This window comes from Varanus komodoensis, unplaced genomic scaffold (genome assembly GCF_004798865.1).
Source record: "Varanus komodoensis strain SLA01 unplaced genomic scaffold, ASM479886v1 scaffold6_4, whole genome shotgun sequence".
Classification (NCBI taxonomy): domain Eukaryota; kingdom Metazoa; phylum Chordata; class Lepidosauria; order Squamata; family Varanidae; genus Varanus; species Varanus komodoensis.
In genome coordinates, this window is record NW_025336347.1 from 18,565,105 (window position 1) to 18,591,688 (window position 26,584).

General features: G+C 45.3%; 1 protein-coding gene across 1 annotated transcript in view; it reads right to left on the bottom strand.

The window, feature by feature from the left end:
- Positions 1 to 8,547: 8,547 nt before the first annotated feature.
- LAMB2 (laminin subunit beta 2) overlaps positions 8,548 to 26,584 on the bottom strand; it is a 65,036-nt gene continuing 46,999 nt past the window's right edge. Inside the window, exons 25-33 of the mRNA XM_044451814.1 lie at positions 23,300 to 23,484; positions 22,525 to 22,766; positions 21,193 to 21,396; positions 20,825 to 20,969; positions 18,603 to 18,810; positions 15,968 to 16,109; positions 12,990 to 13,166; positions 10,286 to 10,445; positions 8,548 to 9,164 (exon numbers count right to left, since the gene is read on the bottom strand). Coding sequence (XP_044307749.1) covers positions 9,028 to 9,164; positions 10,286 to 10,445; positions 12,990 to 13,166; positions 15,968 to 16,109; positions 18,603 to 18,810; positions 20,825 to 20,969; positions 21,193 to 21,396; positions 22,525 to 22,766; positions 23,300 to 23,484 — 1,600 coding nt within the window. The 3' untranslated portion in view covers positions 8,548 to 9,027. The remainder of the gene's footprint in view (positions 9,165 to 10,285; positions 10,446 to 12,989; positions 13,167 to 15,967; positions 16,110 to 18,602; positions 18,811 to 20,824; positions 20,970 to 21,192; positions 21,397 to 22,524; positions 22,767 to 23,299; positions 23,485 to 26,584) is intronic.

The window sequence follows — 26,584 nt, forward strand, 5'->3', positions numbered from 1 at the left end:
TGATTCATATTCAGCTTGTGATCTACAATTCTAAGATCCTTCTCATTTGTGGTATTGTTGAGCCAAGTATTCCTTCTCTTGTGACTGTGCATTTGGTTTCCTTTTCCTAGGTGCAAAATCTAGAATTTGTCCCTACTCAATTTCATTCTGTTCCTTTCAGCCCAGCACTCCAGCTTATAAAGATCATTTTGATTTTTGTTTCTGATTTCCACATATTAGCTTCCATGTGTTACACCCAATTGTGTGATTAGCATTCCCTGCATCTCCCTGTCCAAATTAATAAAAATGTTGAAGAGCCCTGGTTCCAGGACTTAGCCCTGTAGTATCCCAATTGTTACCTCTCCCCAGTTTGAAAAGACTGACAACTACTCTCTGAGTTTGATTAATATCTAATAGTTGTTCTATCTAGCCCACTTTTAGCTGATTTGTTGATGAAAATGTCATAACAGACAAAGATCCAAAAAGATTTACAAAAATGGACTAAATTAAAAGCATTTTGGTTGAGAAGAACTGCAATTATAAAAATGAATGTACTACCTAAACTGAACTTTCTCTTTCAGATGATACCAGTTGTACTATCAGGAAAAGTTCTCCAAGAATGGCAGAGGCAACTAAATCTTTTTATTTGGAATGGCAAGAAGTCGAGGATCATCCTAAAATCCTTCAGGATGTAAAGGAGAGGGGAGACCTTGTAGCACCTAATTTGAAGTTATATTATTATGCAGCAGGCCTGGTCTGTATTGCAGATTGGATTATAAATGCCAATGATAGGTAAGTGAGGTTGGAAATAGATATTCTCCTGTAGGTTAAGGTGTCAGTTAAGAAGGCCTTGATATCAAGCAACAATCACGTGTTAAGAGATAGCCTAATAAAAATTTAGTACTCTGTGAGGAAAAGAATCAGTCCTCTTATTTCCCCTCTGATGTCTCCAGTTGAAGCATATGGAAAACACGTAAGGAGAAATAATGATCTTATAACTTACCGAGATGCTGTTGATCAATTAAGATGAATCAGATCTTGGCAACAACAAAAAGATGAAGGGGAAAAGGTACAGTGGCTTGTATATCATCAATTGATTTCAAGATTGAAAGAGGAAATACAACTTGGTGAAGGCACTTTAAGAGATTTGACAGATTTTGAAAAGCTGATTACACAGCAGAATGATCATCTACTGGGAAGACTTTACAAATTGTTATTACACTATCATACTGAAAGCCATCAAAATAAGAAATGTATGACGATTTGGAAGCAGAATCTTGGAGAAGAAATATCACTGTGCCAGTGGAAAGCTCTTTGGAAGAAAGATATTAAATTTACTGCTAGTCAAGCAGTAAGAGAAAATTGGTATGTTCTATCAGTGGTAGATTACTCCAGAAGATATTTAAAAAAATTAGAATTATAATGGAAAATGCTGGAAATATAACAGGGAGCATGGGACTTTCTATCATGTGGTGGACTTGTGAAATAATGAAAAAATGGAAACTGATACATGCAGAAATGCAGAAAAACTTTAAAATTAAGTTTTCCTTGAGTCCCCAGGATATGCTTTTGAATGTAGTGCCAGAGACCTTTTCAAAGAATATGTCAGAATATGCTTACAGAGTTCTTTATTACTTGTTCCTGCATTTTCACAGGGACTGATGTCAGATTAACTGGTCTATAGTGCCCATGATCCCCCTTTTTTTATTTTCAAAAACAGGGACAACATTAGTTCTTGTTCCATCATCTGACTCTTTACTCATCATCCATGGTTTCTCAAAGATAACAGGCAGTAGTTCTGAGAGTTGCCTATTTCTATGTCAAGGATGCAGTTCATCAGGCCCTGGATATTTGAGTTTATTCAATTAAATCAGGTCTTTCTTGACCATTTGTTTATTTATCCCAAGTGTCTGTCATGCCCCTTTGGTTTGTACTTCATTTTTGTCAGATGTATCAGAGACCTGCTTTTAGGAGATGACTGAGCCAAAGTAGGAACTGAGCACTTTGTCCTTTTTTTTGCCATCTGTTATCAATTTACCTTTCTCATTGAGAAGCTGAACCACCATTTTCTTTCTTTGTTTTTAACTGTGCCTGTACCTGAAAAAAGTTTAGTCACTTTTGACATCCATTGCTAGCTTCAGCTCATTCTCAGCTTTAGCCTTCCTGAAGTCACTGCTGTATTTCCATGCTCTGTCTTTACTCTTGTTTAGTAGCCTGACCTTCCTTCCACTTCCTATACATCTTCATTTTTGTTTTTAGGTCAACTTGAAGCTTTTTGTGGAGCCACACTGATTTCTTCTGTTGTCTTTTGGAATTGTTTGTAATTGTGCCTTTAAAAGCTGAGGTTCCTCCTTCTCACATTCAAACTCACAGACCTTCTTGCAGAGCGTTCTTTATTGACGGAATTTTACTGATTTTTTTATGTCATTAGGTGTGCAGGCTGCTATCTTGAGTGAGTCAGTCAAAGTTCAACTTTTCTGCCACTCCCGGTGACTTCAGCCTCTGTTTACTACTGCAAATTTTTCCAGAGATAGAAACATAGAAACTGAGTGAGTCAGAAGGGGTCTCCCAGGCCGTCTAGTCTGACCCCCGGCTCCAGCCGGCTCCACTCATGACATGCCTGCCATTTACCAACCAATTTCCCCAAAGTTGTGAGAAAAAACCTTTCCCTGTGTATTTATCTTCCTTTGAGCTTTTTCTTTGGAGTCTTGAGATTCCTGACAAGAGAATTCTTCATGCCTTTTGTTTTTCTTTTATTCCAGCAAAGATAAAGCAGCCACCCAAAATCTCCCCACTTATCTTCCCTTCTGTAATTGCAAATGCAATAGTTTGTCCCAATCAAAGAAAAACTTCTTGTTCAGGGAAGCATCAGTTAGATAGATCAGGGGAGGCTTAAATGATTGCAAGGTTTTAAACCATGGTTAATAAACATATAAACCACTAGTGTTCTCGCTTCTGATAAGGAAATCGGCCTGGATTGTACTTTACTCATGTTCCACTTTCTCAGGGCTTTCACATGGGGTAAGTGACTGGGCAGGGCCTGTATTACAAACTCTACAAGGGTGCAAACATCTCCTTACTTCCCAGTTCTGGCTCATTTCATCACAGGGGATGGGATGGGGAGGGGAAAATTCCACACACGCTCTGATCACTTGTTCTGCCTTGCATGGGCCAGAACAAGGATGTCTCATAGTTCAAGGGCTACACTCACAATCACTCATTCCCTGATCAAGGACCTTTCCCTGGCTGGACTCAGTCTTGCTTAAAGTGGGACTTGGACTTTATGGATCTTCCTCAATTATACCAGGGTTTCATAGGGCAAGAATACTTGATGCTCTTGCTTTCAGCCTTGTCTCAGTCATCAGCCAACTGACCTAGCAAGGCAGGTTGCGTGACTGCATGGGGGCTTCTGTTTCCACCCACTAATTCTGAGCTTCTTAAACCACACCATTTCACAAAGACTTACACAAAGACAACACAAACATTACTCACACAAAGACAATACAAATGTTAGATTCTCATGCATATCAATCTTCAAAGAAGTCCCACGTGTTGTTCTTGTGGCTCCTGATGCACCATTAGCAAATGCTGCATGCAGACACCTAGATTTTCCAAAGCTGAAACTTGTTTGCAATCCTCCACTCTGGCCCCAGGGGGGCCAATTATCCATTTGGGGGGGGGGGGGTGGACCAGCCAGAATTCCCTTCAAATGGCCTAGCATTTTGCAATCAAAATGAACCCACTGGGGCGCATTTGAGATCAGCTTGCCTGTGGGTGAAACCTGGCCAGGGAGACTGGCACAGGAGAAAAGCCATCCTTTTACAGACTTCTTGGGTTGCAACAACCCGCTATGCCTGTACCCTCACTACTCTTCCAAGTGGTAAAACCTGGGAGGTATTTTGAACTAGACTTTCCCATCCCCTTGATGCAGAACAAAACTGTAACGACCAGAGTTCTTCGAAGGAAGCCACCATTACTGCCTGCAGTTTTGGACTGTGAGAAAAGGAAGTCTTTTTGGAGGAAAAAGTCCTCTTTACCCCTTTACAGCTGCAAGAGCCCCAATTTCACAGTCAGGGCTCAGCAGGGGAACTAGTACATCCTGCTCACAGCACCAGAACTGTCAAGAAACAGTGAACTCAAACAAAAGAACATGTACTGGTTTATTTATATGTTCAGGAAAATACATGCTGCATGTAAGTAGCCTGCAAAGAGACTGTAAAGTTGGAGCCTATACAAGATTCTTTCACAACCAACCAGTTACATTCACAGTTTGATGGCAGAGGGTCCCATAGGCAAGTTGTTAGAGGAGCATGAAAGTAAAACAAGTTTGAATGGAGTAAGGCAAACAACACAGAAGTTTCAGGACGGGCATATATTAGCAAACTTAACATGTATGTGGGGACAAGACTTGGAGCAATGTTTTCTGATCAGATCAGAATCCCACCTTAAGTCTACAGTGTCGAGTTTTCAGCAGCCATATTATGGCAGAGCTTTTGCTCATTTTGCCCTGACACCAGCTTAGCAAAGGGCAGGACATCATACACATCTTAATTTGTTCTGCTTAATACTTCTGCTAATTATATAATTACACTGTGGATTTCTTCCAGTCAGTTTGGCTCCAAACCAGACAAAACATAGGAGAATTACAGTTTTAAGGATGCAAAAATTGATTGTCTTTGTGTCCCGTCCATAAACAGTGCAGGGAAATCTGCAGAGAACTTCTGTTGCAAAGTTCATATTAACTACTTAAATCTACCCAGAAAAAGTAGTCCCTGGGCAGTAAATGACAATCTTTGAGCACATTTTGCTGCTTATTCAGGGGTGTAGCAGAGCCAGATTCTCAGGAATGCAGTGCCAACACCTTTCTAGTAGGGACACTGGTATCATCTCTTTCTCCCAAAACTTTTCCCCTTGAATTCATCTGCAATCCTCAAGAGTAGATTGGGGCTAGGAAGAAGATAAGATTTTTTTCCCCAGCAGCAGTTCACCTTGTTCCCTATTTTTAATGCAAAATATTTTGGTGTGACCTGAATGGGCAATTGACCTGCACTAGCTTTACAAAAGATCTCCTGGTGGAGAAGAAAACTGCTACAATTGTTTTGCTGTGTCAAATTAACAAATGTCTGAATCTTTGAACTCTCCTTGGGGGCATGGTAATAAGGAATGTCATGATGAGCACCTACCCTTCAAAATTTACCATGTCACCATGGTGCTAACCTGAAAATCTATGTAGAACATCTACTTTTGAATCACTCTTTATCTACCAAGATTATCCATATAACAGATAGTCAATTAAGACTGAGCTAATTTATATAAAGTGATCTTGTGTTTGATCCCATTGGGCCAGTTTCTACATTCTTAAGACAAAGACAAAATAGCTAGGATGCTGACACCTAGATTGGTCCCATAGCAACCACAATGCTACCATGACAACCAAAAGATGCTGGTTAGTAACACTGCCCTGGTGCCATAGCAATGCTACTAGTTCCATTATAACAACGCTGATAAAGGCTAGTTTCGATAGATTCAATGCCTTGTCACCTACAGTGAAACAAAAGAGTGACATGCACACCTTGAAACTGCTGTTCTTGCATAAATGCCCTGCTATATTGTATGAACCTGTGATAACTTACCTGATACCATAACACACTGACTGCCTGGCAGCCTCATAAATATATATCTTATCTACGTGACTGACAGCATTCCTCTTTTTTCGAGTGTTTGTTCACCTCCACACAGTGTCAATAGCAAATTAATATGCGCCAGCTCAAGTTGTCCCCCCACCTCGCTCTAAAAAATAAAAGTGCTAGAATTGGTTTGTTGGTACAAGTAGCCACAAAATTCCCCTCTTCACTCTGTGTGCGTGTGCGTGTGCGTGCGCGCGGACAGAGCTATATTTTAATATGAATATATGAACTTGATGGGAGATAGGAGACTAGCATGGCATCACTCTGTCTTTCGTTATCATTCAGTTTTCATCAGCACAGTTTTTTCTTTTGCACTCTTGTGTACAGCAAGCATCTGACAACAGCTTCTATTTTCCAAAAGATATAATGATCATTATTTCTTGTTTAATACATTGTGGTAAACAAAACCTTCACACTGAATCCTTGACACAAGAGTAGGTCCACTCCCGGCCAAGTCCTGATCCAGGCATCTGACGCAGTATGTGTATTGTGGGGAGCAGTGTGCTGAGGGCTGGCATAGGCCGTGCAGCTGTAACACTAGATTGTCAGCACTGGAGAGGGGCGTGAGATTAGCCTCTTCCTGCAGTAGCACTTCTCCTGTGCAACGGTGTACTCCTCCGTGCAGCTTCTGTGTATGAATCCCTGCATGTGTAAAGAAATGCACATGTGGAACTGCACCAACCATTGGAATGAATGGAGTGACAGTTGAAATGTTATGCATACCTTCTTTCAGTCCCCATGTAATTTTAGTAAATGTATGGTTTTCAGTGTCTGCTGATGAAAGGATTGCTGCTTGAGAGAGAGTTGCAGCAAAGTTCTAATGGTTTGAATGTAAGGACTGAACAAAGTGTTCAATCATCAAGGCAAAGAGGGTGTCAGAAGAGATATTTAAAGCAGGAAATGTGCTGAGTACAGCACTGTTACTTTTGTATGTGATGAAAATCCAGTGACTTCCATCAACAGAGGACTGGAAAAGGAGTACATGGCATAGAATTTTAATGCGCTAATGCATATTGTAGGAAACTTTAGAAAGGATATGAGATAAGGGGGAAATACTCTTTGGTATGCAGATTGTTTTAAAAGAGTGGAATATGAAAATTAACCAAAAAATGGGAAAGTGGTACTTGATGAGTTGTAATTAATATATGTAGGTTAATTAAGGAAATTTTGTGAGTGATTTCATTTTTCTCCTATTGGGTTGATGGAGAGAATATAAAGACTTTTGTTTAATTTTTACCATATCTGTCCTTTTTAAATTACTCTAAAACATTAATTCTAACAAAGAATATACTGAGATTCCCCCTTTGAATCTTAAAGCTATTTTAGCCATCAGCAAAGTAATCTATTTTAGTATGGTCCTTTCTACTTAAAGCTTTCCAAACATTTTTCAACTAACAAGAAGTTCAGGATGGACATGCCCAACTTGCCTTGTAGAGGATGGTTCCAGTTGTGCTGCCATTCTATGGGCTGTTGTTACAAATGTGTGTCCAAAATGGTTAAACTTGGTCTAATGTTTGCCTTGGATGCCTCATTTGTATGGCAAAATTGTAAAAAACGTTAACATGATTTTTATTGTTAACACATTTGTACATTATAGTTATTTTCCCTCTAGACTGATACTTGCAGATTTTATGCTAAACAGTGTAATGTTTGTGCTAAATCTCTTCACAAGCTCAAAGAACAACAAGGAGCCTTGTTTGGGAAAGTGACTTTTGTAAATATTAGTAAAATATTTCTAATATGTAAGAAGATGTTTGTGAGCTTAGACTGCTGAAAATGTTTCAGCATTTCGAACTTCGTAGAATAAAGCAGAGCATGGTACCAAATCTAACTCCTTTGCTCACAGCAGTGTGCTAATCTATGAGCTCATTCACTTAATGAGCAACCTTTTGGTGTGCAAGGTGTGTGAGATACCGGAAAACAGCAAAAGGCTAGACTGTCACATTGGTGCAACAGTAGCTCTTACTGTGATTTATGTGACCACAAACGTGCCAGGGAGTTGCATCCCTGATAGCAAAACCTTTTCTCTTTTCTATTCAGGTTCAGTATATTGATGTTCCTCCAGAGTGGAAGAGGAGGAAACGTAGGGCGTGATAATGTACACATGCTCCACTTCTACCCCAGAACCTGTTTTCAGAATAAAAGCATGTCAGATGAGAAAAAGTCCCGGAGGAAAAGCCTATCATTGTCCAGTGTTGACTTCAGGATTTGGAGGCACTTGGGCAAGACACCCTCAGTCGGGACCCCTTTTCACCACCATTCTCCCCAGCTGCTATTGCCACCACTTGCTTGCTTGCCAGGCAGAGAGCCAGTGAGCAGGTGGGGACTGGCACCTACTCTTCCCCCTCTCCACCAGCATGGTTGTCTCGGCCAGACTGAGGGGCAGGGAAACATACAGGCTCCAGTGTTGAAGAGAAGCAATGCCAGTGCAGGGGTTGTTTATGGGACCCTGCTGTGTTGAGAGCCTTGGCAGGTGCCTGGCCACATCTCCCCGCGACTCTGGTCCTGTCATTTTGGCTATTACTCATTATGGCTGCAGGACGTCTTCACAAGGAATATCCCACTGAGTCACAGACTGTTTAATGGACTATTGTCTTCATGTGCTGCTCAAATCTCCTCCTCCGACGTTCCTAAGATTTTCTTGCTGTGGTCATCCTCAGTCCTCCCCTACATCTTTTCACCACTCCATGTCTCTTTGCATCACAGGTGCAGGTCTCACAGCCATATTTGGGAATCCAAAACTTAGAGGTGTCTATCGCATGCCTTCATGACAGACCAGTTGCTACTGCAGGATACACTAGCAGTGCAGATGTCTAGGTTCTGGCATGCGTTGCCAGACTTGAGACTAAGTTTAACCAGACAAAGAAACCAGGCAGTTCGGTGCAGAGAGCAGTGCCACTTTGAGTCTTTATTCTCACACAGATGCAACCCACCCTGGTTGTAGTAGATCATGTGTAACAAACATGCCAATGCATTAATCTCATCTGACCCCCATCCCTCCTCAGGCAACGCAGTTCCTGTTCTGGCTGAGGCAGTGATGTTGCTCTATGTTGTTTCAAAAACAACAGAAAAGAAAGTGGGATAAATCAGAATGGGAATCTTTTGTTTGGCATCCAAGTGCTGCTGTTATATTCAGTATTTGGTGTGACAAATGCTAGCAGGGAGGTATTCTCCTAAGTGCAGTGCTGTGCTTTATAGGGGCATGAGGGGACCTGGAAGCAGACTATGATGACCCATGGCAAGCAAATTGGGGAGGAATGGCAACAGGAAATACTGTGCCAGGTGGTAGCTAGTTAGACGGCCACTGCCAAGAATTCTTTAAGCTCCTAGGTAAGGCACAGGGGGAGCAGGATACGGTACATCACTGGCAGGTATTGTAGATTTGGATCTGCTGGTTGATGTCTCCCAGGATGCCCTTCATCTTGGCTTCTAGCCCATCCAGCTGGGCTGCTTTCTCTTGTAGCTGCCTCTCATTTTCCTCATATGTTTCTTCCAGTGCTGAACAGGGAGAGGGAGGGGATGGGAGGGAAGGTAAGATAGGTTGAAACATTACAAGAAGACAGAGACATGTAAGGAGCAGATGTCATCATGTCTGTATTCCCATTCCAGAATCCACTGCCCCAAAGACAGTTCCATATCTGACAAAAGATCCTACAGAGGGGCGTCTCATTGGGTCAGAGAAATGCCTTCCTCACCACTGCAACAAGAATGCTTGTGTCACTTCTGCAATACATAATCCATTCTCTCCATTGGACACTCAGTTGCTGAGAGTGCAGTGGAGAAGGGGGAGAATTAGGGAGTGTGCACAGTGGCCTCTTCAGTGACCCTGGGCAGCTGCCCAGCTGAGGGGCCAAGCCACGAGAGTAATACCAATTTAGGCAGGACTCCTCATACTGACCAGGAGTATCACACTCTTGATTCCACTCCTTGTGGTAGGATGTGGAACAAGTCTGCAGAAGACGCAACATACAGTTGCAAGGCATTAAGTGGTCCCTGACTTATGGCAACCCTATGAGTCAATGCCCTCCAAACTGCCCTGTCCTTAACAGCTTTGCTCAGCTCTTATAACCTCAAGGCTGATGCTTCCTTCACGGAGTCAGTCCATCAGTTGGTTCTAAAATGAAGAATGTACAGGGCTCTGTTCCCAACAAATCCTGCTTGTACTGGCTGTTGTCCCCCTCAGCAGTCTGAAGCCTACCACCTACTGCATCATAGCCATCACCTCTCGCTCTTCACGCACTGTGATCTACCCTCCCTGTTCCTCTGTTATTTCTTGGCCTTTGTTTATTTGGTCTCTTTTCTGGCCTTCCATGCAAGCACAGGATATATCACAAGAGGATTTCAGTACCCCATGTAGCCCCTGTCCCTGTCCTGGGTACTCTCAGTCTTTGTAAGTTTCCTTTCATAAATTCTACCATTGCTGTGAGCTGAGCGGTGCTTCTTTGAAAAGCTGAACCCTGGAAACCAGATACCAAATATACAACTGCATCATTTATTCAGAGTGCCGAATGTGAGTTTTTCATGGCACAGAATTATGTGAAACCCAATTTATATTTGGATATCATGGACACAGTCATCATCTCCACCTGCAGTCAGGTGCCCATACCCTGAGCACTTACCTGTCAGGAGCTGCAGTTTTTTAAGAGCATCACGCAGCAGCCCCTTGGCTTCATCTCGCAGGTGCTCTGCTTTCTGCCGGGCCCGCAGTACGTGCTGAGCCTTGTGTTCCACCAGCTCCTTCACGGTTTGGTACCGGTCACTCAGCTGGGTCTCCAGTGCCTAGGGGACAGCAGGAAACACGAAAGGAGTGAACGGAGCTGCAGACGCCCACGCTGTCTCTTGTTTCCCATCATCCCTGGGAACTTTCAAGAAGGATGGTCAGAACAGAGGGCAGGGACTGTGCCTCAGAAGTGTTCCTTTGGAATGAGTTAGCGGATGCTTTTTGTCCTTGCCCATGATAGCACCTTCAGCGTGCGCAGTAGTGCCTTATAATAACGTGGAAGAGGATAGGCATGAGGAACACGCTTAGGCGAGGAAGGCATGTCCTCCTGGCCAGCAGCAAAGAGGCTTGGTTTTTGTTGCTTTAGGTACAGTGGGACCTTGGCTCACAAACTTAATCCGTTCCAGGACTCTGGTCCTGACCCAGACTGGTCGTGAGCCAAGTCAAATTTCCCCATAAGGGTCAATGTAAATAAGGTTAATCCGTTCTGCAACTATTTTTTTTACTCGCAAAAATTTGAAGCAAAGTGGTAAAGAACAACAAAGATCGTGGACATCTCCCCCCCGCCCAGCGATCGTGTGGGGGGTGGGGGGAGATGGGCACGATCGTGGGTGTGCTGGGGGGGAGACGGGCACAGGCGTGGGTGCGCTGGGGGGAGGCGGGCGCGGGCATGCTCAGGCAGGGAACACGGCCCAATCTCCCTACACCCAGCATGACTGCGATCGCGCCTGTGCTGGGAAGGCGCGCGCGCTCGCGATCGTCACCTGATACAGAGTTCATGACCTGCGGCAACATTTTTATGAAATTTCTGTTCGCGACCCAATTCGGTCATGAACTGAGGTGTTCGTGAGCTGAGGTACCACTGTATCTCCTGAGGGTTGTATGTTATTAAAGTTGCTGAAGTCATCTGGGGATATTTACTTCCTGGGCACCATGTCTCTGTTTGTGGAACATTATGGGTTAGACATTCTTCCTAGGCATGCAAAAGGAAGAAAGGTAGGATATAGATGTGATGTGATGTGATAATAGATTGCATGGATGGATTGGGGTGTGAACAGATGAAAGATAAGGGCAGCATAAGAAAAGCCATGCAGGCTCAGACCAAGGGTGGCTGAATCTAGTCCAGCATCCTGTTTGCAAATATCCAACCAGCTGAACTGGGGGAATCCACAAAAAGGACATTCCTGTAGCAGCACCCTTCTGCCCATGTTCCCCAGCAGCTGGAGTTCTCCTCCATTAGGAGAATTTGCCGGTTATTCCTACTCTCTGCTTTCTGTTCTTTGACCAATTACTGACTCAGAAGAGGATTTCCAGTTTTATTCCATAAGTAATATGTTTGCTCTGGTGTTTTTGGTGAGGTATGTTGTCAAAGACTTTTGGAAGTCCGAGTAAACTATGTCAGTCAGATCCACATGTTTACTGACACTTTCAAGGAACTCTAAAATGTTAGCAAGACAGGACTAACTTTGCAGAAGGCATAATTCTTTCTATATGCTTACTAATTTTATCTTTTCTAGTGTTTCCAACTGATTTACTCTGAGTAGACATTGAACAAACTGGCCCATAATTTCTCAGACTCCCTTTGTGTTACTGTAGAAGTCCTGCAACTTGGACTTTGGGGTTGACCCTTTCAGTGTCTCTGAACCTTAAGATTCATTTTTGAATTTACATTTCTATGCTGCCCAATAGCCAGAGATCCCTGAGCAGTTCACAAAAGCTTACACTTCAAAATGCAACGTAAAATAACTTAAACCCTTTAAAATAAAACCTATATAAAAACCAACAAAGATCTAAAACCACAACATATTTAAAAACAAATCTGAAAGATTAAAAGGCTTAGGAAAATAAACCAAGCTTCAGTATGTATCCATCCCTCTGAACATCATCTTTTGGAACTGCTGCCTCTCAGCACTGGCCCTTTGGAGATAAGAAGGATTTCTCTTGCCAGTTTCATTTGTTTTTAATTGTCTCCAAAGAATAAGGCTTACTAATCTCATTCAATTATTGAAAAACTTATTAAGAATCTGATGGCCAGTCACTTGAACCTTTGGGTTAAATGACCTAACACAGCTGTTTTGAGGATAAACTGGGCTAAAGGGATTCTGAGGCAGGGGAGTGACCTCTTTGGAAAAGTAATAAAAGTTAATAAAATACATTTCATTCATTTGGTGTACACGTTTTCGGACTTTTAATAAAAACTGTAAGGTTCTGTGAAGGCATTTGTTGTTTTTGATAATTTACAAGATGAAATTGGGAAAGATGAATCACCAAGGGGCAGTCATACAAAAAGAGAGGCAAGATTTGGTAGCAGAATCACTGATCCACAAATTACTCAGAAGAATATGAAGAGTTTGCAAGTACCAACTAGAATGTGCCATTTGTGCAATCTTTTGCAGACTGCCTAGAACATATGAGAAAAACAAGGTAGAAAACTTCTAAAGTTAAATCAAATGTAGAGATTGACTGCTAGACATACAGCAGTCGATCTCTACACATACGATGCAAGAAGAACATTCTCTTCAGCCATGTGCTCAATCCCAGCTTAAGCTTAAGCCCAAGAGGTGGGCTCTACACATCTTTGCCTGCTTTCAGAGCTCACATACCAGTTTTGCTTCCTCAGCTCGGTCTCTGGCAGCACTGGCTGTCTCTTCAGCTCGTGTGGCTGCCAGGCTGTTGTTGGCCCGTTTCATCTTGAGGGCATCTACCTGCTTGTCAAGGTGGCCCACCCGTTCCAGGGCTGCAGCCAGTTGACCTTCAGCACTTGCAGTCTTTTCCTGGATCTGATGGGAAAAGGAAGGTGAGAGACAGGGAAGTACAGGTGGGGAGGACAGAGTGAAGAAGCAAGAAAGATTACCATTATGGGATCCAATACAAGCCTTGAAGTGCAGGGCACATCCTGCACCCCAATAAGCGTAAGTTCATCCAGGAAAAAAATAGTAGCGAGGGGCACAGAAAGAGCAAATTGCATTAAGTTTGAGCAGATGATTAAATTTCAATTAAGTTCATTAGTGCGATCTCAAAGGGCATTGACAGACAGGCATCTATCAAGTCCATGGAATAGGGTAAATGCACTTAAAATGAATGTAATACCGCAAGTTGTTTGTTTTATGTGCTAATCCTTTATTTATGTCGCTTTTATGTGCCATCAAATCATTTCCAACTTATGGTGATTGTATGAATGGATGCCCTCCAAACTGTGCTGTCCTTGATAGCCCTGATCAGCTAAGCTCAAGGTTGCGGCTTCCTTTACGGCGTCAACCCATCTCATATTTGATCTTTCTCCTCTTCTTCTGCCTTCAACATTCCTTAGCAAGATGCCAGTGAGTCTTGCCTTACAACAGCTTCAGTTTTGCCATTTTTGATTCCAGGGAAAGTTCCAGCTTGATTTGATCTAGCACCCACTCATTCATCTTTTTGTCAGTTCAAGATGTTTGCAAAGCTCTCCTCTTGCACCATGTTTCAAATGCATCCATTTTCTTCCTGTCAGCTTTCTTTGCTGTCCAGCTTTTACACCCATAATACTTATCAGGAATAGAATAGTATAGATTATGCCCTTGGTATTCAGTGAAATGTCCTTACACTTGATGATATTTTCTATTTCTTTCATTGCTGCCCTTTCAAGTCTCTGTCTTCTAATTTCTAGGCTGCAGACTCTGAATGGCTGGAGCCAAGGTCCATTGATAAAGGATGATCAAGCGCTTAGGCACACCCATTTCTTTCAGAACTATCCACTCCCTGTTGATCTTTTAGCTTTCCTAATCTAGGTTTGAATTTCCCTTTGAGGAGGTCTCTTGTTTCTCCTCTTCTGTTGTTCACTTCTGTTTCTTTGCACTGGTGATTGTAATAGTTCTTGTCTCTACAACTGCTGAAAAGTCATATTCAGGATTTTGGCTTTATTTGTCACCTTTTGCTCTTGCGCCTCACCTGTCCTTAAAAATTGTGAGTGTTTCTTCTGTCACCCATCTAGTCTTTTCCTTTCTTTTTGCTACAGGAATTGTCTGTCTTCATTCTTTCCTAAAAGTGCCTCTGGATTCAGTCCACAGTCTTTTGGTCAGTGGCATGACACTCCTTCCCCTTGCAGCCATACATGCAAGCAACACATTTTGAGATTAAAACTGTTCAAGAAACACTTATTAATATTGGACATTGATTCCAGGCACACCATCCCATATTTGCCTCAAGTCTCTTGTTCCCTGCCCTGAGCCTTGTGCCTGTGTGGGGCCACCCATGAAGACAGCTCAGGCATGTCAGCTGGTAGTTTTCAGCTGCCAGGTTTCATCTGCTACAGTCAGATTTATCTGCATCATTCCAATAACCAGTGTACTGGTTATGCAACCCTTTAAGGCTCCAGTTCAAGGTACTAGGATGTTAAAACCTTAAACAGCTTGGGATTCAAAATACCAGAAAGTGTCTCTCTTCTCATGATAGTCTAAGTCATCTTCTACTGACACCCTGCTCCAAGTGCCTTCCTGATTAGAAGTATGTTATATCTGTAACGCGCTTTACGTGGGGCTTCCCCTGAAGACAGTCCGAACACTTCAATTGGTGCAAAATAGAGCTGCCAGGTTGCTGACGGGGACGGGGCGTTATGCTCACATGACTCCAGTCCTCCGTCAGCTTCACTGGCTTCCCATTGAAGCCCGGGCCCAATTCAAGGTGTTGATTATGACCTATAAAGCCCTAAACGGCTTGGGTCCTGGCTACCTGAACGAGCGCTTACGTCCGTATATGCCCGACCGCCCTTTGAGATCTGCGGGAGAGTCCCTTCTCCGGGAACCCTCCATGAAAGAAATTAGGAGAGTAAGTACCCGGAGGAGGGCTTTCTCTGCGGTGGCGCCCAACCTATGGAATTCACTCCCCAAAGAGGTCCGCCTGGCACCGTCGTTACGGGTTTTTCGGCGCCAGGTAAAGACCTTTTTATTTAAACATCATTTCAATTGTTAAAACATATGATCTGGCCAGGGCAACTTCTTCTTCCTTCTCTTTCTCCTCCTATATTTTTATTTTATACTGATAATTTTAATTTTATATTTGTAAGTCAATGTATTTTTTGTATTTTGTATTTAATGGCAATTTATTATGTACTATTGTATTTCAATGTATTTTATCATGTTGTAAGCCGCCCCGAGGTTTCGGCAAGGGGCGGCATAGAAATGTTATAATAATAATAATAATAATAATAATAATAATAATAATAATAATAATAATATCATTGTCAAGAAGAGGTGTTTTGGACCTCAGCTCCCAGAGTTCTTTACCCCTGGCCATGGTAGCAGGGGATTCTGGGAATTTAAAGTACCAAACATCTGAAGAGCTACCATCTGACTACCCCTGCCTTGGAGCTTCCAGTGCCAGTACAAAGCCTACCTGAAGAGGAAAAATGGACACTGGTTCATCTACCTAGAATCTGAATTCGAAATTACCCTCTTCCTCATTCCTATGACACATTTCTTCAAAGTAAGCACACAGGGTTTGGCTCCTAAAGCCAGTCCTCTGTGTGGTTTGAGAAAAATGCAGGCACGAGCATTCAGGAATACATTCTCTGTAGGGCCAATAAGGACTGCACATGTTGGAGGCTTACCCTGCTCACAACATTTTCCGTATGGTAGATATCGGTGGCTGCATTATGGATGGCTGTCTCTGCAGCTGTTTGGGCGCGTTTGGCATCATCAAGAGCTGCTTTCACCGCTTCAGCTGCATTCTTCACGCTCTCTGCTCGAGCACTGGGGAGGGAAGATTGCTGCAAGTATGAATGCAGGCCTTATACTCACCAGCAATCCTGATGCTGCGACGGCCACTAGCACAGACGACCAATTCTAGTGGCAATGGGTTTCTTAGCAGCCATTAGTCATCTCTGAATGGGATCCCCATGCACAGGTGCAATACAACTTGAACTATAACATGCTAGACCAGCCTTCCCCTAATTGGTGCCCTCAAATGTGCTGGATGCCAAGGCCCCTAATTCCCAATGGCCATGATAACTGGGAATTAGGGAAACTGCAGTCCGAACATTTGGAGACCAGCAGGCTAGGGAAGGGAAGACTGCACTAGGGTGATAAAAGAGGGGAGGTTCACTGGAGAGAGTGGCTTCTCCCTGATCCTCTTGCCCAGCCCCTGAGGTCATCAGATGGCATGCGGCTGCACATGGACCTGGGGCTTCACTGGCATCCACTCTAATGGCAGAGCCTTCCCTGTGGTGGATCCCTTTCTGTGAAGCAACCTGCCTCTGGAGGTCAGGCAGGCACCAGCGCCGTTGTTTCCAAAAAAAGTTCTGCAGCTGAATATTGGTATTTGGTATTAAAATCGCTTTTAATTGGTATTCTGTTCTTTAAACCTTTTATTATGGTAATTCATTCCTTTCATGTTTTATCATTTGCCTCTCCAGAATGTGTTTAGACATGGGGCTGTATACACATGTAATAAATAGAGCGTTTTTCTGTATCCTGCCTGTTTGGGAGTTTTCAAAAGCATCTAGTTGGCAAGAAGGACTGGGTGCTTTCTTGTCTGACACAGAAAGGCAACTCTCGGAAGAGATGCAGTTTCGGGCATGTTGTGGTCATCACAGGTGCACAGAACCTCTTTCAGCTCAGGGGCCAAATTCTGTTTTGGAGAAACTCTCAAGTGCTGCTTTCCAGTGGTGGGCAGAGCCAAAATACCAACAATACCAGCATATTTTAGTTCAAGGCACTTACTACCATGAACTAGATTTAGGGGAGGCATTTCAGTCTTTTAGACTGAGGACAGACCTGCACAAAGCTGAAAAGCCACCCAATGATCAGTGGCCAAGGAAAGACTTGTAGGCTTCCTGGGGGCTCTCATAGATTTAGCCCCCCAGGCTTGAGGTTCTGCTCCCCTGATATGGATGCTTCTAGGCTTAATCCCTGTTATTGGCAATTAAAAAGGTAGCAAGGATGGGAAACAGCCCAGCCCCAGGCCTTTCGGCATCACTGCGAGTCAAAGTTGACAAGGCTGGGCTTGTGGATTCAATGGTCTGACTCAGGTAAGGCACTTTTATTGGTTCATAGTCAACTTATGTTCTTTATTGGAATCAAAGTCTCTTCACTTTTCCAGTAAAGAAATGGTCCCATGTATCAATCAAAGGCAGTGTTTCCTTGTACCTAAAACACTCCCATACTGTAAATCAAATACTGAGTTCACTCAAGACAGTGACTGCCCCACCACTCAGCATCAAGCACACCCACTGGAGATAAATAACACATGTTTCACAAAACCTTCCCCAAGCCGATGCCTTTCAGGCATGTCGGACCACAACTCTCAGCATTCCCTGCCAGTATGGCTGTGCTGCTTGAGAACAATGGGCATTGCAGTTTAACGTACCTAGAAGGCACCAGGTTGCAGATGGCTGATTTAGCACTAAGGGTTCCTTGTCACCTTACAATCATGCCTCTAGTACCATTGGGTATGCAAAACACTTCATAATTTTTCCCATTCAAACTAAGATGTAAGCCGTCCCGAGGCTATGCGATGGGACGGCATACAAATACTCTAAACAAACAAACAAACAAACAAACAAACAAGAAAGATCATCCCCTACACAGTAGTTTTGCCCAGTTACTTTATCTCAGATCAGTGGCCAAATGGTGAGTTTCTTGGAGACTCAGGAGGGGAAAGAGAATTCAAACTCCTGGGTGCTAGTTCAGGGTTTACCGATGGCTACAGATTCTCTTGCTTCAGCAGTGCAATTGCTTCCCTTCCTTTCTTTTCACTAAACACTGTGTTGCACTCACAATGAAAAGATGGGGTAGGAGACAGCAGTTTCAACTCCACTGCTTTTCCCTTCAGACTGAATGGCACATCCTTCTTGTTCACACTGATCGATTGGGTTCAGACAACATGATAACTCAGCTCAGTGGCTGAGTATGGGTTGCCACTGAACCAAGGGTTATTGTGTTGTCTGAACCCAGCCAAGCTAATAAATCATGGCTTGGTAACCACAACAACCCATGCAGAGAATCCATGGTTTACTGCTAGGAGGTGAACTGTGTGTTGTTCATGATTTGTTACCTTGGCTGGGTTCAACATGGAACAATCTACATTTTTATTAGGCAAATTCATTTCTCCCTACTACTGTGAGAATCGCAGCTAAGTTTAGAAGGAACAGGGCCATCGGTGAAGGGCGGGGTGGCAATGGCACCAGCGTCCTGGTGCCGGTTCTGCAGCCCTGGCTCCACCACGCTGCCACCTCCCATACTCACTTGGCACGCCGTGCATCCTGCAGCAGCTGGCCTGCCACACGCACATCTCCTGCTGTTTGGTCCAGAATGGCATCCACATTGGCCAGGCTGCTGACCCGCTCCTTGATCTCCTCAGCGAGATGGTGTATCTGTGCAGGGGATGCTGGGATGGAGAGTTCCAACACACGGGATGCCACCAGTGCAATACTGTCAGGATCAGCCCCCTCGACTGTGTAATGGAAGGGTTAGTTATCACCATGAATGGGTAAAATGGCAGCACTCACACCTGCTATTTTCAATGGGCCTTTCCCTTTTGCTCCCCTCTCCTCCATCCCAGTAGTTCAGGGGCTGTGACTCAGTGGCAGAGCCCCTACTTTGCATGAAGGTTCCAAGTTCAGTCCTCAACATCTTCAGGTAGGGCTGCGAAAAACTCCTGCCTGAGAACCCAGAGAGCTCTTGCTGCCAGTCAGTGGCTGGGTTCACCCAACATGATGAGCAGCCTTTGATTGTTCTCACCAATGTTTATGTCATCCAAACCCAGCTGTAGGATCCGCGGTTGTGTCTTACCAAGGTTAAGATAAGTTCTAGATAGGTCCCCAGTGTTTCTCCCTACCACAGTTGCTCATTGTGTCTTGCAAGCTTCGACCACACAGCTCATTCCTTGTAGGGAAAGCCCTAGAACAAGTGAGCCACTGGCAAGAGCAGGCATGGCCACTCTTTCAAGCATCTCTCCAGTTTGGCACAGCTGTCAGAGGTACCCCTCTTGCCTCTAGGGCAGGAGGCAAGAGCTGGTGATCAGCTGAAAGGTGCTGCTCTGTTCTCAGAGCAGCTGCTGATCGCCAGCTGCCACTCTCCACCCACCACTGGTCTGAATTAGGAGCAAGCTGCTTGGGCAGGCACTGGGAGGTCAGACCATGGACTCAGTGGGGATGCCCCATTCTGGCAGCATCCCTGTTGAGCCCAGTCCCGCCCTCCCAGCTTTCTCCCTAGCAGGAGTTGAGAGAGGGGCCTGAGCTCAGCAGGGCTGCTCTGTTCTTGGTACCTCCCATCAGGTCCACACCTTCTTTTTCCGGCCCTGCTTGGAAGAAGGCCTTTCAGGCACGACTGGTGCAGGCAAGCCATGGGTTCAGCAGAGGTACCTGTTTGCAGCATAAGCCTGCTTTGCATACCAGAAACTGTATGATAGCTGTGGCAAACCACATTTGGTCTGTGATCATGACTGTCAAAAAGAGGACCGTCATTCTTCCCCATGGTGTCCCTTGGCATACTGTGAAGAGGAATGAATGGGAAGGAGGCTGGGGAGTGCAGAAAGCAACCTTGATAAGCCTGATCATCTGTCAGTCTCATCGCAGCTGCTTGACCCTTAATTTACCCCAGAGGATGGCTGTTATGTCTGAACCCACCCAGCATCAACATTTCTGAGTGGGAAGAACCAAGCAGTCTGACTCAGTACTGGCTGCTTCTTAGGTGGCTACTCTTTTAACTCACATCAGGACAATCCGCCACTGCATAACATGTCTTTTCTAACCAAGAGAGGAATAACAATTTAAAACCCATCATCTGCTTTGAGAATTTTGCTGAGAAGTAGAATTAAAAAAACAAAGAAAAAGGAAAGGGCTGAAGGAAAAAAGAGTGATGGTGCCCTAGCAGACCCCATCTATCCGTTCCATGGGTGCCAATCCTATTGTTCAGAAAAAGTCTAATTCTCCCTTAGCAAACGAAGAAGAGGAGAACGCTGTGATGTTTTTACATAGCTTAATTACATCAGATCCTCCTCTGCACATAAAGAGGTTGTGAAAAATACTCCTCCAAAAGGTATATTCTCCTGAGTAATCCTCAAAAAGAAACTGATTGATGTGACAGCTGTTAGTCCTGCTGGCACTTAAAAGAACCATGAAAGTTTATTCAGGACTGTTGGCTGTACTAGTGAAATGCATCAGCCTCCAAATTCATAGCTGGCAGGAATTCAGCCCACAGATATGGACAAAAAAACTACAGAGAAACCTTTCAAAGAACACAAGTTGTGCTGGCTCAGAGCAAGGTCCCACAGACTGCTCTGTTCCCACAGAAACTAAATGGATGCCTATGGGGAAACCCATGACCAGAATACGAAGACAACAGCACATTTCTGTTTGTGTTCCTGGGGCAGGGAGGACAGGTAAAGAGTAAGGACAGGATATACATGTACTAAAGAAAATAAAATAAATACAAGACAGGGGAAGGCAGTCTGACATTGCACTTACGATTCAGAAATCCTTTGATTTGCTGGATGAGGTCTCGCAGCTCCTTATTAGAACGCTCCAGCCGAGCTTTGGTGGCATTGGCATTCTCCAAAGCCACCTGTGCTCTCTGCTTTGCCTCACCTGCCCGTGCCTTAGCGTCTGCCACCTGCCAACAACACATCAAATTCCCTGGGTAGCCATTAGGGGGCAGCAGAGACACAGGCATGCAAGGAACCTTGCAGGAACAAAGTCATCTACCTACTGCTTGGAGAACCAAGTTGCTGCTGTGTCCCCTCTGGACCATCCAATCGAGGATGGCAGGCACAGAAGTGAAGCCTTGCAAATCTTGCCCTGCCCAGATGTTCAGCTTCTCTCTTTCTGACCCTTACCTGACGCAGCAGGAGATCCACATCGGCTACAGCACGGCGCAGCTCCCCTTCAGCGTGGCGTGCGCGGTCCAGTGCATTGTCCGCAGTGGCTACAGCCCCGTTGCAGTTGAGGCCCCCACAGTGCCGCTTGCCATCTTCGTCACGGCAACCAGCCCCTCCACAGGGGCTGCTGGCACAGGGAGCATCCCCAGGGGCCCCGCACACCTGGGAAGAGGGAGCAGAGGTAAGCTGTGCTGAAGCTGTTCGCACCTCTAACTTCGCATTACATTCTTCAATGCGGCCTCACTATATTCCGGCTGTGGCCTTCCATCACCCCTAGGCAGCATAGCCAATGGTAAGAAACTATGGGAGATGTTATACAACATGTGGATGGCCACCTGCTTCCCAAGTTGGCCTGTCCCTGCTCTCAACCAAGACTGCTTGCTTATATCAGGGGTTGGCAACTTGTGCTTTTCCAGATATATTGGTCTACAATTCCCATCAGCCCTAGCCAGCCTAGCCAACAGTGAGGGATGCTGGGCATTCTGGGCCTTCAAAGCAAGTGACTCACATCTGGTTACATACACTTACTTCAGCCTTCCCCAACCTGATGCCATCCAAACCTGGGACTGCAAGACTTAACAGAACACCTTCCCAACCACAATCTACCTGGGCACTGTACTGAGCATCCATGGCCTTCCTCCAGATGCCATCTCCAAGAGAGGTTCCGTTGGTGGGAACAAAGAAAAGGGCCTTTTCTGTGGCAGCCCCACAATTACACAGCACTCTCCCCACTGAGGCACACCTGGCAACAACTCTACTAGCACCAGGCTAAGGCTGCCCTCTATGCAGAGGCATTTAAAAGCTCTAAACAGCACATGGGGGGGGGCAGTCTGTTAGTGTTCTAACAGAACTATATTACAAGCCTTTTGAAATACACTTGAAAATCTCTAGTGAAACTCTATGAAGTTTTTACTGTTATTTACATTTTATATTGTGTCTTATTGTATTTTATGAGGTGCTGCACATCACCCAGAGAGCTTCAAGTTTTGGGCAGTGTAGAAATAAAATAATGCATGACTCCTAGGATTCTTGGCCAGTGGCCATGCTGGCTGGGGCTGATGGGAGACGAACTCCAAAATCCCTGCAGGGCACCAGGTTGGGGAAGGCAGCTTTATTCTGACATTTTACCCAGCAAGCTTCACTGACACTGACCTCTCTTTGACTTTCAGACTCTGAGTCCTCTGGCACTTGCCCTTAGGCCCACATTTTCCTACAGTGCTCCATTCTTGACACAGACTCTGTCCCACTGCTCCAGACTTCCCTGAGGCTTTTCTCCCCACAGCTCCCTACCTTCTCATTGATCCGATGCAAGCTCAGCCCTCCAATGCGTCGTGATAGGTCTGTCAGTCCTTGACGGTTGGCTGCATTCTGCCTATTGAAAGTGTCTCTCCGTATCGTCATCAGATGTTCTGTGCGACGCCGGGAAGCAGCTGATTGGCTGACAGGACTGGGCACAGCCAGGGTGGAGGCATTGACCCGGCGCTCAGCTTCTTGAGACTGCACATAGGATTGGTGGACACTGTCATAGGCACCTGCCCAGAAATGAAAGAATTTAAAACAGAGACATCAGAGGCTTCAGTTGGGCCAAAAAGATCTCTGCATACCTCTTGTGCTAGGTCTGAAAAATCTCCACTCACAAGCAATTTGGGGAGGAATGTTGTCCATGGGCTAGCAAAGAGTCAGGCATGACTTTGCGACTAAGCAACAACATTTACTCTTGTCTTTGTGGTACAAACAAACAAGCCAGAAGCTGGATGTAAGGAACAGCATAGCTAAGGAGGCAATGCAGAATGTGATTGTCAGTACGGTTGGCTGGGGAATGCTTGGAGTTGTAACCTCCAAAATGAGAAAAAAACATCTCATGGGTGCAAGGTGTGGGAAGTCTGGCATAAATACTTTGACTACTGCAACACTTTTATGAAGTGCCATATATTTTTAAATACCATTTTACCAGTCCTTAGAAGAACCCCGTAAGTTTTTATCTCCATATCTTGTGAGTGGATAGGTTCTGAAGTTGAGATACAGCAGTCCAGGGTCAACCCATGGTTTCCCACTGGACACTTACCCAACACATTGGCATTGATGAGTGCATCCATCTGGCGGGCCAGGTCTGCCAGGCTGAGGTTGAGGCCACGAGTGGCACGCTCCAGTGTGCCCAAGGCATGGTTGGCATTGAAGTTCTTGTCCTGGGTGGCTGTCAGCATTCCCTCCAGGTGGGTCAGTGTTTCTGTCACATCGGCTATCTCCTGCCTGATGATATGAGTGAAAAGAAGAAATGGAGTGCACCACTCCAAGATACTCAAGCACCACTGCTCTAGTCTTTGGAGAAAGAAACTGTCATCCTCAGAAACTGTCAGGTTTGATATTAGGCCTGCCATCATAAGAAGGGCTCTATTGCTCAGTGGCAGAGAGCAACCATTTTGCAACCTGAAGTTCCATATTCAATGCCTGACATTTCCTGGTAGAACAGGGCAGGCAACTTGTGGGCCTCCAGATAGCTGGGCCTACAATTCTCATCAGCCCTGGCCAGCTTAGCCAGTGGAGGGGAATCATGGAGATGCAGGCCAAAATATGTGGAAAGCCACAGCTGGCTCCGCTGGCTCACCTCTGCAGGAGAAGAATCAGGTGATGAGAAAGACCCTTTGCTAAAACTCCGAAGAGCCGCTGTTGGCCAGAGAAGGCAAAACTGAACCAGATGGACAAATAGCCTAATGTGGTATAAAGTACAGCCTCTTATGGGTTCGGTGCTCCCTTTGCAAGCAGTGGCTTGCTAGAAGGGAAAACTGACAACCAAAGCATGATGGAGATGGACAGACATGCCCCGGGGTCTGGCCCAAGTACCTGATCATTAGGGACTTGCCAGCAACTTAAGAAGAGGCCTGCTGGATTGGACCAAAGGATCATCTAGTCCAATGTTCTGTTCTCACAGTGGCTGGGCAGATGTCCCAGTGGGGAGCCTACAAGCAGAACAAGTAGCAGCACCCCCCTGGAGGCCCCACTTTTAGTCAGGCACGCTTATAGCTACGGACAGACAATGAACTGAGGACGTCTTCATAAAGAACATTATTCCACGCTAGCAGATCAATGAAATCTGAAAGAGCGACTCAAACACAAATCCAGGTGGTGAGATAGAGGGCATTAAAAGGCAGATGACCTGCCACTCCCACGTCTCTTTGGAAAGGGGAGTCTTCCTGCTTTCTTAGCAAATCTTGGCTTTTAAACATCCCTTTCATTGCTTCCAACACAGCTGATGGGAGCTGTAGTCCAGTACATTTGGCATGCACTGGACGGCTGTTCTAACCAATGAATCATAGGTTACAGAACCATACAAACATAAAAACAAAGCGAGTCATAAGGGGCCTCCCGCCCCATCCAATCTGACCCCCGGCTCTATCCGGCTCCACTCATGACCCCCGGCTCTATCTGGCTCCTACCATCTGCATGTCCAGCCTATCCTTGAACAACCTCACCAATGGGACTTCAACCACCTCCCGTGGAAGCCCATTCCACACCCTCGGGGTCCAGACTGTCAGGAAGTGCTTCCTGGCATCCAAATTGAACCTTGGTTCCCTGAGCTTTGCTCCATTGGAATGTGTCCTGCCCTCTTCTGCAGAGGAAAACAGGTCACTACCCACCTCCATGTGACATCCCTTCATGTACCTATATGCCACCAACAGATCCCCTCAGAGTCTCCTCTTCTCCAGGCTGAAAAGACCCAGTTCCCTCAGTTTCACCTCATATGGTTTTTCCTGCAATCCAGCCACCATCCTTGTGGCCCTACGCCGCACCGATTCCAACCTGGCTATATCCTTCCTGCAATGTGGAGCCCAGAACCGAACACAATACTCCATATAGAGTCATACAGAGTGGTAGTAATACCTCTCTCAATCTAGAAGCCACGCTTCTGGCTATGCAACCAAGGGTGGCGTTCGCCCTTTGACTGCTGCATCACATTGCTGACTCAGTTGACCAGCACCTCAAGATCCCTTTCACAAGTGCTGCTCTTCAGCCCCTAACCTGTACTTACGACACCCTTTCCTATGCCCCAAGTGCAAGACCTTGCACTTATCCACGTTGAACACCATCCTGTTGTCCCCTGCCCACTTCCACAGTCTGTCCAGGTCCTTCTGGATCTGGAGTAGCTGCTCCTAAGTTGTGGCCACCGCCCCCATTTTAGTATTATCTGCAAATTCGATCAGCAGACTGATCTCACCCCTTCTTTCAGGTCACTGATGAAAAGATTGAACAGGATCGGTCCCAGGACAGAGCCCTGAGGGACCCCGCTTGTCACCAGCTGCCATCCCAATGATTCCCCACTAATAGTTACTCTCTGCTTCTGGTCCGTCAACCATGCCCCAATCCATCGGACAGTGCACTGGTCTATCCCAAAACTCCTCAATTTCTCAACCAGATCATGCGGCACTTTGTCAAAGGCCTTGCTGAAATCCAGGTAAACCACATCCACTGTGTCCCCTGTCTCTAGCCACCTTGAAACCTTGTCATAAAATTCCACAAGGTTTGTCTGGCAGGACCTGTTTTAGTGGAAGCCACGTTGCATGGCTGCCAACCTCCCTTCCCTATCTAGGGTTACTAGATCTCGCACTATTATGAGCTTTTCCATTGTCTTTCCTAGAATGGATGTAAGCCTAACTGGTCTGTAATTCCCCATGTCCCCTCTACTACCCTTTTGGAAAACTGGGACCACTGATGCCACCCTCCAGTCCTCTGGAACCTCACCCATTCTCCACGAGGCCCCAAAAATGGAGGCCAATGGGCATGAGAGTACCCCTGCCAACTCCTGAGTACTCTCAGGTGTGACCCATCAGGGCTCAGTGCCTTTGTAATGTCCAGTGCCCTGAGGAGCTACTTGACTTCTAGGAGGGTGACTCTAATCTGCGCCTCTAAATCCTCAGCCTCATCTGGTCCCCCATGTAGATCTCCCCAGTCCTGTTTTGGAGAGAAGAGGCAAAATAATCATTTAGCATATGTGCCTGTTCCCTCACATCAGTCACCGAATTCCTGAATTGCCTTCTTCCTTATTAAACGGTCCCACTGGCTGTCTCCCCTTCCTCTTGGTATTTACATGTTGACAGAAGCCCCCCACTTTTGATCGTGATATTCTTTGCAAGTCTCAGCTCATAATCAGCCTTAGCCTTGCAAGGAATCCTCCCAGCGCACCCTTTTGTCTACTTGCCCCAGTGCCCATTTCCTACAGAGTTTCCTCTCATGCCTAATCCCTCTTACCACCTCCTTCCGCATCCATGGCAGTGCACTCCTTTGCCTCCCCACCCTGCTAACTTGCGGTATCATCAATGCTTGCATCTCCTAGGTTGCACTCTGTGTGTGTCTA